This window comes from Xyrauchen texanus, chromosome 42, assembly GCF_025860055.1.
Source record: "Xyrauchen texanus isolate HMW12.3.18 chromosome 42, RBS_HiC_50CHRs, whole genome shotgun sequence".
Taxonomy (NCBI): domain Eukaryota; kingdom Metazoa; phylum Chordata; class Actinopteri; order Cypriniformes; family Catostomidae; genus Xyrauchen; species Xyrauchen texanus.
The window spans coordinates 19598279-19609947 of NC_068317.1; the positions used below are offsets into that span (position 1 = coordinate 19598279).

The 11669-nt window shown below is 38.4% G+C and overlaps 1 protein-coding gene across 1 annotated transcript in view; it reads right to left on the reverse strand.

Annotated features, from left to right (window-relative positions):
- Positions 1-11227, reverse strand: part of oxsr1b (oxidative stress responsive kinase 1b) — a 72529-nt gene extending 61302 nt beyond the window's left edge. Inside the window, exon 1 of the mRNA XM_052114933.1 lies at positions 10991-11227. Coding sequence (XP_051970893.1) covers positions 10991-11060 — 70 coding nt within the window. The 5' untranslated portion in view covers positions 11061-11227. The remainder of the gene's footprint in view (positions 1-10990) is intronic.
- Between the last annotated feature and the right edge of the window lie 442 nt (positions 11228-11669).

An 11669-nucleotide genomic window follows, 5' to 3' on the forward strand; every position in this document is an offset into this window, starting at 1 on the left:
ATAAAAGTGCAACAGCATCAATCTCTTTTTAGGTTGGCTATTCTATGCCAACATGGAAACTGTAGAAAAATGGTTAGTTTTTTAAATAATTTTTTGAGTGATAGATTTTATACATATATAAAAAAATTACTGTTGATTTCACGGAGTAAAAACAATGACTGAGTGCACCTAGAATTATGTTAAGTCACCATCATGTGTTTGTGGAACGTTAAGGACAGTGTATGCCAGCTTGATAATCTCAACGGTAACTATTTATTTACACCAGGCAAGTACGCTATTTTTCTGAAAGCAGGGTGTTATCTGCTCAACTGCACAGTGCGACCGATGCAAAGAAGACGCGTTTACTCACACAAACTGTCGTGTGAAAGGTTTGTCCGAGCTGCACGCTTCTGCTGACTAGCACCATTTAGTCACACTTTAAGATTTGGCATGCAGCTGTGAAAGACTTCAACATGTTGATAAGTCATACACGTGCGAGTGAGTGATTACAGATGCCACCAATGGTGGATCAAACAATAATTTGCAGACCCCCTGCAGTTGGACCCCCTGTTGTAGGCCCTTGTTGTACATGAAACAGGTGTTAGAATTCAATGAAGCTGTCAGATTAGGACATGTGAGGCGTCTATTTCTCAAACTCAAGACTTTGATGTAGGCTACTTATCCTCTTGTTTAGTTGTACATCTGGCCTTCCACATCTCTTTCTGTCCTTGTTAGAGCCAGTTGTCCCTTGTCTTTGGAGATTGTAGTGTACACCTTTATATAAAATCTTCAGTTTTTGACAATTTCAAGCATGAATTCTTCCTTGCTGAGCAGTCTTTCAGATAATGTTGATATAGGACACATTTTACTGTGGATATAGATACTTGTCTACTGGTTTCCTCCAGCATCTTCACAAGGTCCTTTGCTGTTGTTCTGCGATTGAGTTGCACTTTTCGCACCAAATTATGTTCATCTCTAGAAGACAGAATGGGTCTCCTTCCTGAGCAATATGATGGCTGTGTGGTCCCATGGTGTTTATACTTGTGTACTATTGTATGTACAGATGGACATGGTATATCCAGGTGTTTGGAAATCGCTCCCAAGGATGAACCAGACTTGTGGAGGTCCACAATTTTTTTTCCAGAGGTCTTGGCTGATTTCTTTTGATTTCCCCATGATGTCAAGCAAAGAGGCACTGAGTTTGAAGGTAGGCCTTAAAATACATCCACAGTTACACCTCCAATTGACTCCAATTAGCCAATCAAAGCTAATTGCCTAAATGCTTGGCATCTTTTTCTGGAATTTTCCAAGCTGCTTTAAGGCACGGTTAACTTCAACAAACTAATTCTTTATGTGTTTATTCCCCACAATGATGACCTCCTTATCGCCCAAAACACAGAGTCTGGGGCAAAAAAAAATCCAAGTGCCCAACACGTCACTCACAAATCTCGGAACCTTCATCCAAAACCCATGGATCTCAACACACCACAAAAAAAATCATGGGCCGTGTCTCCATCCTCTGATTGGCATTGCCAGCAGGTAGGTGTGTCTTTAAGATCAAGCCTATACAATCTAGAGGGGGTCCAATAGAATCGATGTATAATCTTGAATTGCATAAGACGCACCCTTGCATCTCTAGATGCAAGGGTGCGTCTTGCATCTAGACATGCAAGGGTGCGTCTTGCATCTCGAGATGCAGACTTGAAATTTTTTTAAATCCTAGCCCACACTTCTTCCTCTAATACCAAGTTTAAATCTTTCTCCCATAATCTTTTGATAGAAGTTAAAGCTTCGTCCTCCAGAATCTAAATTAACAGGGAGTAATTCACTGATGCCTCATGACCTTTTCCCAAAAGAAGTAATCAATACTCCCAAATGGCAGAGTGTCTGCCATTTTAGGGGGATGCATGTTACTCCCAAAAATAGTACAGAGCAGGTGGCGCAGCTGTAAATACCGAACAATCTGAGATCCAGGAGTCCCAAAATGTTGAACCAAACCTTCAAAAGACCTCAATACTCCACTCTCATATATGTCACTGAGTGTAGTAACCCCCCTCACAATCCACTCTGACCAGCAGAAAGGGGACTTATCAATACATAGTTTAGAGTTCAGCCATATGCTCGAGGCAACATTTAAATAAATGTCTGAATTAAACAATCTGGACACTTTTGTCCACACCGAGTGCAAATGCGAGATAATGGGGTGTAACTTAACTTCTCCGATTAGTTTGACAGAAAAGTGTTGCAATGGCAAAACAGGGGCAAGAACTTCCCGTTCAATACACAACAGGGAGGGGCTCTCTCAGGTGGAAGCAACCAATGAGCCAAATGTCTGAGGCCAAATGCATAATAATTTAACAACATTTAGGGTAGGCCTAGCCCAACTTTGTTGATCTGCCTATGCAAATTATTAAAACGTTATCTAGTACACTTACCATTCCAAATGAAAGACTTCGCTATGCTATAAAATTGCTTGAAATAAGAGAGTGGAACATCTACATGGAGAGACTGTAGGAGATATTACATTTTAATAACATTAACCTTCCCAATCATAGATAAATGTAATGCAGCCCACCTGCTCACATCACTCGAAAACCTTTTATTAAGGGATTAAAATTAACAAACTAAAATCACACAAATTTGCTGGGAATAGAATGCCCAAATACTAAATGCACTTTTTGGGCCACTGGAAGACGCCCGGCTGAAAAGCTGTTAATGGGCAGTACGCTGTCAATGCCAAAGCTTCGGATTTAGATCAATTTACTCTGTATCCTGAGAACTTAGAAAAGGTATTAATAATTCTGTGGAGGCAAGGCATAGATCTAAATCGAGTTGGAGACAAATAATGAATTGGGTAAAATAATGGGGAAAGAGGCACTTAGCAACCCTGCCAAGTGCCTTTATCCAGAGTAAAATAATCTGAAATTAATCCATTTGTTTGCAAGGAAAAAACGAGCGATTCTGGAAAAATTACAAAAAGCTCTTACTCATTGTTCAGACGTTTTTTATCACAGTCTGAAGAAGAAAAATTAAAATAATCGGACTGCTCTCTGTTAGTAAAATCTTCAGATTGTCGGTGGACGATTTGTTGGAACCGATTTGAAAAGCACTATAGGAATCCATTGTTGTGTGAATTGGCCTTAAAACACCCAATTTTGTGTGTTCGGCAAGGCTTTGACTGGGTCTGTTCAGGATGATTGATTACTATTAAACATCTCTAAAATGTTTTCTGGTGAAACTTATTAGCATCTGATGAAAAGGACAAATAGCATAACTGCAAATGGCCTTTTAGGTAGTGACAGGGGTAAGAAAACTGTTTATTGAGTCACCATCTACAGTCATGCCTTGTTTTATGAGCTGCCTCAAGTTTGCAATCCAGAGTACTTCTATTGCATTTATGGTACGAAGCGGACACTACTTTAAAGAGACTTTGCAACTCATTGAGGGGCACTCCTCATGGCACCACCTAGGACCCACTTTGACAAGACAACATGATCACACGAGAAATGTACACGTTGCTTCAGAATCTTCATGCTCCTCATTCTGGCTAATGACTGACAAGCGACATCTCCCATCAGACATTTTTGCATCAATTCAAACATGCTCACCTGCCCCTCTGACGCTACTGTAGGCAGCGTGTCGTGGGGTTCCAGACAAAGTCGGGGTATGCAGGGTTCCAGACAAAGTTGGAGGTGGGAATTTCTGAGTTGAAATTTCCCACTTCCTCAGTGAGTTCCAGTCAATCACATGTCATATGCATAAAAACAGCACAGCTTTTCAGATGCTAGCTAGCAGCTATCTAGTAGCCATTTCACAAGCAAAATAGGTGAAAACATTGGCAATGATTGAAACACAAATAGTTTTTCCTAACACACTTGTATATTTATTGTACCTTGCATATTTATACACTTTGTGCTGTGAAAATAATAATAAAGTTTGTCTTTAGGTTTCATAAAACCCAGCTCCGGTTTCTGTTCATTGGTTGCCACCATCAATGTCATCAAATGAAGTCTTCTCACTGAAGTTGGGGTTGATTGATCTGCCCAGAGTTCATAAATCGGATGTCCGACTTTAGGTGGCATTCCAGTCATCAGAGTTCCGAGTCTGGAACACAGCATCAGAGACACAGATTCTGGTCCCATGGAACCAGGAAGTAAATCGCATTCACATAATCAATGATGTGTGATTCGGATGTTGAATTTAAGCTCTAAAAATACATTTTTACTCCACTGACATTTGGGTTAGGGCATAAGGTAAACACAATATTGCTACAACTCCCTTTTGGCACCACGTCACTCTGTGAACATTTAGTGCTGAAACTTGAGTTGTAAGTTCAACAGCACTTACAACTTCAGCCACTGGGGACACTGGTTCGGATGTGCTGTAAGCACAGACCAATTTCAGCAGCAGAAATTTGTATCTCCTGTCACTGAATACACCGAGTGATCACAGTGAGCAAGAGTCAAAAGTCTCAAAAACTTTAAAGTATAACACATATTGGGAAACCAAACTGAGGTGTGGGCAGATTTTGAGAAGGAAAAAACTGTTAAATTAGAACAAAAAAAGTTAATGCATCTCTAAATGCAAAATAAAAATCTCATGGACTAATGACGTAAAGAAGACCTCTAACTTCCTGCAAAGAAAGAAGCCATTCTAAAGATGCATACTGCTAGAGGGCACAACATATACTCACAGGGAGAAATATAGAGAGTGTTTACAGGAATTTGAATGTAAGATCAAAATCTTTTGGGGAAATTGAGGACTTCTGAGGTCTATTTGGGTGCACTAAAATAAAAGCTCCAAGGCCAAAAAATACCTCATACAATAGAGAGAAAGATCATTTTTAATTGCAGTGGAGATATCTTGTATATTGTTCAACTATGTAAACCAAAAATTAATTTGGAATGTTCATTTTGAGCTAATAAGTCAAAAAAGATGCACAACAGCAAAAAGGCAACAGTAAATACAAGTTTGACCAGTCACACACACACTTCAGTGATGAATAGGCTAGGCCCCTAATACAAAGAAAGCTTAAAGGGAAACCTCTTGCACATTTGGTTCATTATCAAATATACTGCATTATGCAACAACCAAATAAATGGTAATAATAAGAAATACAATTTCATATTCAAGCCCTTCCATTTTCAGCTACTGTATAAGCAGGGGAGGCAAATGTGAACACCATTTGAGACTGATATTTTAGTCATCTGTTGTTATAAAGCAGTAAGTTATGAACTTGCAAACATTAAAGTTGATCTTTTTATGAGAATATTAGACAAGAGCAAGAACTTATACGTAGGGATGCACCGATCCGATAACTGAATCGTATCGGCTCCGATACTGATGTTTTTAAGAATGGCACTGGAGGTACTTTTTTATTTATTTTTTTAACCAGAATTTGAAGCAAATAAAACTAATGTGAACATTCCTACAATTAGACACATACAGGACTTCATGGAGATTTCAGAATGTCAAAATAAAAGCGTGAGGATTTAAAAGTTAAAAGGTGTCACGGAGAGACTCACAGAGGCAGAGATATGAACTCAGTAGTTGGGTTTATTGAAGGGATGATGGGGGAGAAATTATATGCAGGTGCGTGTAATCAGAACTCAGGGGAGAGTGAGCAGTAAGGCACTTACAATGGAAGTGAATGTGACCAATTTTTTGAGGGTTTAAAAAAGCAGAAATATTAAGCTTATAATTTTATAAAAGCACTTACATTAATTATTCTGTTAAAACTCATGTATTATTTTTTTGACATTACTTAATTATGGCAACGAAGTTGTAAAATTGGCTATAACTTTACACAAAAAAAGGTTAGTTATCACACTAAAATTAAGTTTACACGCAGATTGTTTATGTCTTTTGGATATACTTTTGAAAAGGAGTATTTTAATATTAAAAAATTGGCCCCAATACACTTCCATTGTAAGTGCCTCACTGCAACTCACATTTTAGCTTTTTTTTTTTAAGAAAAGGAGGAATGAGTCAAAATCCATTTTTGTGGTAAAACAAAATTATGCCAATAATGATGGTGTTTGAACTGCAGAACAGAGTTCCTCTGGCAAGAGCTTTACAGCCTTTAAAACAAAAATTGTGCTGAAAGCCTCCCTTTGTGGTCTAAAGCCCTGGAAAAACTATATAAGGTGTCAGATTACTTTTCCATCGCTCCTGTGACTGTGTGCACATAGAGGTAATATCATGCTAAAATCCAGCGATGTAACAAGATTAAATCAGTAAGCGAAACAATAAAGCGCTCAGGGAATGAAGTGAGTAACTTGTGGAACCCAATAATGCCAAGAAAGCAGATTTCTGAGAGCCTCTGTATGCAAATATATTGGCTGGTTGGGAAAATTAAATAAAAATAAAAATAAAAAAAAATCAACTGGCTGCTCGGAATCAAGGCTCATCAAAAAGAATTATAGCATATAAATAGAGTCTTTCTTTATTGCCACATGACGGGTGCTGGTAGAGAATTCAGTGAAGTATGACACACTTATAATGGAGAGAATCCCCCTGGAGAAATCTGTATTTCTGAGTTAAGGTAAATACAACTAAATCTCTATCGACAGCATTAGTGACGTGCTGACGATTGCCTCAGAATATAATTTAGATTGGTACTTCAATTTAAAAAAATAAAACAAATAATAATAATTTACAATATAAGTCTAAGAGACAAGTATACAACAGATTTTTGTTGTGAATTGTGATAACTCATGATCAATCTTTCCTGTGTTTGACTCTTCAACATTTCAGGACCAGCTCAGATCTTCAACCACCACCAAGTACTATCAGTTTTCCTACTGAAATAAAAAGGGCATCCAAAATCAGTCATCAATGAAAAACTTTGGTCTACTAGCCCTATTATATCTATGAAAAACAGGGTTGTGAGTATTTTTTTACCCTACTAGGCAAAGAAAGAATTAAAGGGATAGTTTACATAGAAATATCAATTCCGTCATCACCCTCAAGTTTAAAAAGCCATAAGACTTTCTTCTGCAGAACACAAAGGGGCATGTTAGGTAGAATGTTAGCCTCAATCAGCATTCACTTCCATTGTATTGAAAAAAGATGCAGTGAAAGGAAATGTGAATGGGGACTGAGGCTGTCATTTCCTTTTGTGTTGCATGGAAGAAAGAAAGTTAAACAGATTTCTATGGTGAGTCAGTCCATCTCAAGTTGTCCAATACAGGTTGCTTGACCATTTAAAATTTTCCAATTTTTACTTGGTTTAACCATGATGGCCATTTTTTGTGTCATGGCACACAACAAATGTTTGTTATACAGCAATTTACAGAAACCTCAATATCTCCTTTTATGAATATGGTCCTAGCTCCTTGGAACAAAAACTGATCTCTAGAGCACATTACAAGGTACATGTACATATATACAGTCGTGGCCAAAAGTATTGGCAGTGACATACATTTTGTGTTTTGCAAAGTTTGCTGCTTCAGTATTTGTAGATTATTTATTCACATGTTTCTATGGTATACTGGAAAACAATGATAAGCATTTAATGAGATTTAAAGGCTTTTATTGGCAAAAACATTCAATATATGCAAAGAGTCAATATTTACAGTGTTGACCCTTGTTCTTCATAACCTCTGCAATTCACTCTGGCATGCTGGATATCAGCTTCAGGGCCAAATCCTGACTGATGGCGATTTGTGGGCTTCTGCTTGTCCACTCGCCATTTGAGGATCAACCACAGGTTCTCTATGGGATTAAGATCCGGGGATTTGCCTGGCCATGGATCCAAAATTTCCATGTAATGATCTCCGAACCACTTCATTATCACTCTTGCCTTGTGACATGGTGCTCCATCATGCTTGTAAATGCACGGATCATCACCAAATTGTTCCTGGATCGTTGTGAGAAGTTGCTCTTGCTGGATGTTTTGATACCATTCTTTATTCATGGCAGTGTTTTTGGGCAGAATTGTGAGAGAGCCCACTCCCTTGGATGAAAAGCAACCCCACACATGGATGGTCTCTGGATGCTGCGCTGTTGGCATGACACAGGACTCATAGTAGTGTTCACCTTTTCTTCTCTGGACTTGCGATTTTCAAGATGTCCCAAACAGTCGGAAGGGGGCTTCATCAGAGAAAATAACTTTGCACTAGTCTTCTGCTGTCCAATCCTTGTACTTCCTGCAGAATTTCAGTACAGTAAATGGTTATTTCAGGTGCAATATTCTTTGCAGCAATTTCCTTGCATGTGAGGCCATTTTGATGCAAAGCGATGATGGCTGCACATCTTTCTTTAGAGATAATCATTGCTAACAAGAACACAATGATTGAAGCACTTCTTCCCTCATTTTATAGCAAACAGTCTGCTCTTATAATCCAATCAGAATGATAGAGTGATTTCACCTGACTAGTACTCGTTCACACTTTCCCAGGTGCTGATGATATGATTAGTGAAATTATGTTAGCTGGTCATTTTGTGCCAGGGCCAAAAAACAGTGACATTTGGGTTTTTGTGATAAAGTAAAAAGCTTTTTTCAATTATTTCAATTTCGTTTGTCAGGGTGCAGAGTCATGCTGCGTTCCATTCAAGTTGGATGTGGGATATTACTACTTGATATCTCCGACCATAAATGCATTCCATAACATTTAAGGAAACAAAACTGCAATGCTCCCGTTAGCTTAGCAGATGTTTGACTCTCATTAGAGATGTCTCCTAGCAACCAAACTGATAAACACTGCTGCAGCGCTAGCATTTGTGCTTCAGGTGTACGATTATCAAAAGAGATTATAATCAATCAAGTATACAATTTAATACACCTGTTTCTGCAGGCATTTGTTAAACAAGCTTTAATATCATGTAATGTGGAAACCAACTCATTTATTGATATTATTTAAAAGTGAATGTTTATCACTTCCTTTGTTAATCTCTCTGAGTGTCGACATGTTTGTGTAACATCATGCCCCTGCATCTCAGCAAAATCAGAGTTGAGAATTTCGAGATGCATTTCATTGCACTTTTCCTAGTAGGAAGTTGGAAAATCCGACTTTTCCAGTTGAATGTAACGGCACTACTTTTCAAAACTTGACCCGACACTGAATGCTCCAGCAGCCTTATTTACACTTAGAAAACTCCTGATGTTGCTATAACAATGCAAAAAGCACTTATCAGTTAGTTTGAAGTGAAAATCAGTCCTCCTTTCCTGTTTAATAAATTAACCAATCACGCTGTCATGAAGAACATCTCGTGTTTTTAAAACCAAAAGGATCTCTTACTCAACGGCAATACCCATGATCTTGTGCTCTTAGATTTCAAATTACCTACATCACTTAAAAAACGATCACGTCACTCAACTAGAAGATCTGGACCGGGACATATCCTGTTAAGGGATTCTGAAGAAATTCTGAAGGCCTAAGGGGGTGGAGCTCAAACTCACGTGCTGCTTCGGACATGCGATTTGTGAAACAGTCACACTTTGCTTGTAAGCATCAAGAAATAAATTCTGACAGGATAAACTTTTTGTTTTTCTCTATATGTTTGTATATTAATTAAGAGTGGAAAGTGATTAAAAATACATAGGCAAAAAGGTGTTTGAGAATGAAAGGATGAAAAATATTAATTTATTTGGCACGTTAGGCCAGCAAAGACATCTTTGCTGGCCCTGTGAATTCACCACTAAGAAGGTTTACATGTAGAATTCTGTAGAAGTGTCCATGTCCACAGAAAGACACCAATAATGCATGTAGAGCAGAACTCAGCCATCTAACTCTCAACTTAAATATTAAAAAAAGAATGTTAATATTTTAGAATTCACTTAAATTCTAGTTCTAAAGAATACCCTTCAAAATCAACTCAAAACAACTTATAAGAATAAAATAAATAATTCATCTCCAAACCGATTCATACATGGAATATTTGAGGGAAGAAACAAAAACGCAAAGTCGCCAACAACATTAACTTCAACACAACATAGGGTATAGTCTGAATATCTGTTCTTGGACAGAAATACCAAACATAGACAACTATTAACCAAATACAGACAAAGTGACCACCAACTGGCCATTGAAATATGAAGGCATAAAAAGGCATGGCAACATAAACAAGATTGAACTGTCCATTGTACATCGGGTGAAATAGAGACAGAGGTTCACTTCCTCCTTCACTGTGAAAAATACTCACACCTCAAGAGATTCATTATACATGAAATTACAACAACTTACCCCAGAGTATCTTTCCCTCAGTTTAAATTACAAACTAAAAATCTCACTTGAAGGACTCACTTCACTCTTAGTGGCCGAACACATTAACAAATGCAAAAAACTATGAACTCACATCCAGCACCAGTTTCGGCAGTTTAGTTTTTTATTATTATTTACTAACATTTTACTGTATATGGCGAGCAAAATTACATGTCTTTGTTTCCTTAGTTGTTTCTTGTCTAGTTTTGTTTTGTCTTTTCATGTCCATTTTACTATATTAAATTATTATTTTGAGTGGACTGGCGACCTGTCCAGGGTGTCCCCCGCCTTTCGCCCAATGTTAGCTGGGATAGGCTCCAGCCCCCCGCGACCCTGTACACAGGATAAGCGGTTGACGATGGATGGATGGAAATTATTATTTTTGTAAGGCTTTGGCAATATGTATTTACTGTATGTCATGCCAAAAGAGAGAGAGAGAGAGAGAGAGAGAGAGAGAGAGAGAGAGAGAGAGAGAGAAGTTGAATTTTGGCATACGTGACAGACTTGACAACTGAAGTGGAGGTATTGCACGCGGACACCAATTTAACTAAGTTATAAGGAAATAGATAAGGCAACAACAACTCTTTTCGAACTTTAAAATGTACTGCGTCGTGTGCTCGTATAACAATTGCTGCCCAGGTTCAAATACATCAACATTTATAAACACTCACATTACAACTCGAGCTCTCAATCTACCTTGAACAACAAACAGCACGCTTGCAACTCATTTTCAGGCACTGTTTGTAGGATTATTCAACTTGTTCCTAGATGCATACAAGACCATACATTATATTAGAAACACTTACCGATCACCTCCTGCAGCTCATAGTCATCCCTGTTGATGGACCAGGATTGGGAGCTCAGGTCCTCCGACATGTCTCAGAATTGCGTACCTTTTTTATATTAAATTTAGGCACAAGAGCAGGGTGCTTACAGAAACCAAAGTGTAAATGTTACTCTTATTCACAAAACAGTAGCATTCCACCTTCATTCAGCGATTATCTTCAACAGCCCTTTCTATCATTCCCAAAGTTTGCAATCAGAGCCAGAGAGTCCCGCCCACCGCATTCCTGCACTGCACAAAGACGAACGTGACAGGCGGCCATTTTGGGTGTGTAATTATCAGCTGTACCAGTACCTCAACAAAGTTGCGTTCAAAGCAAGTCAGTCTACTCTGCGGCTATCTTTGGAACGCTCCTTGACCACTATTTTCTATGGATACAAGCAAGGAGCTTTAAATTTACAGCTCCTATCTAGGCTAATTGAACGGAGAAAGACCGACATATCCTAAATGGCATATTTAGCTCAGATCACGCTAAAGAAAATGCAATTGTTCAGGCTGGTCCATCTAATGCGCATGCGCTTTTTCGATGACTGACTGGCGATGTCTGTATTTAAAAGGTGATTGGCTTTTCTAACTGTAAGGCGGGACTTTCTTTTCTACAGTCGCCATATTGGGCGTTCCAATTTCCTATTCGTATTAAC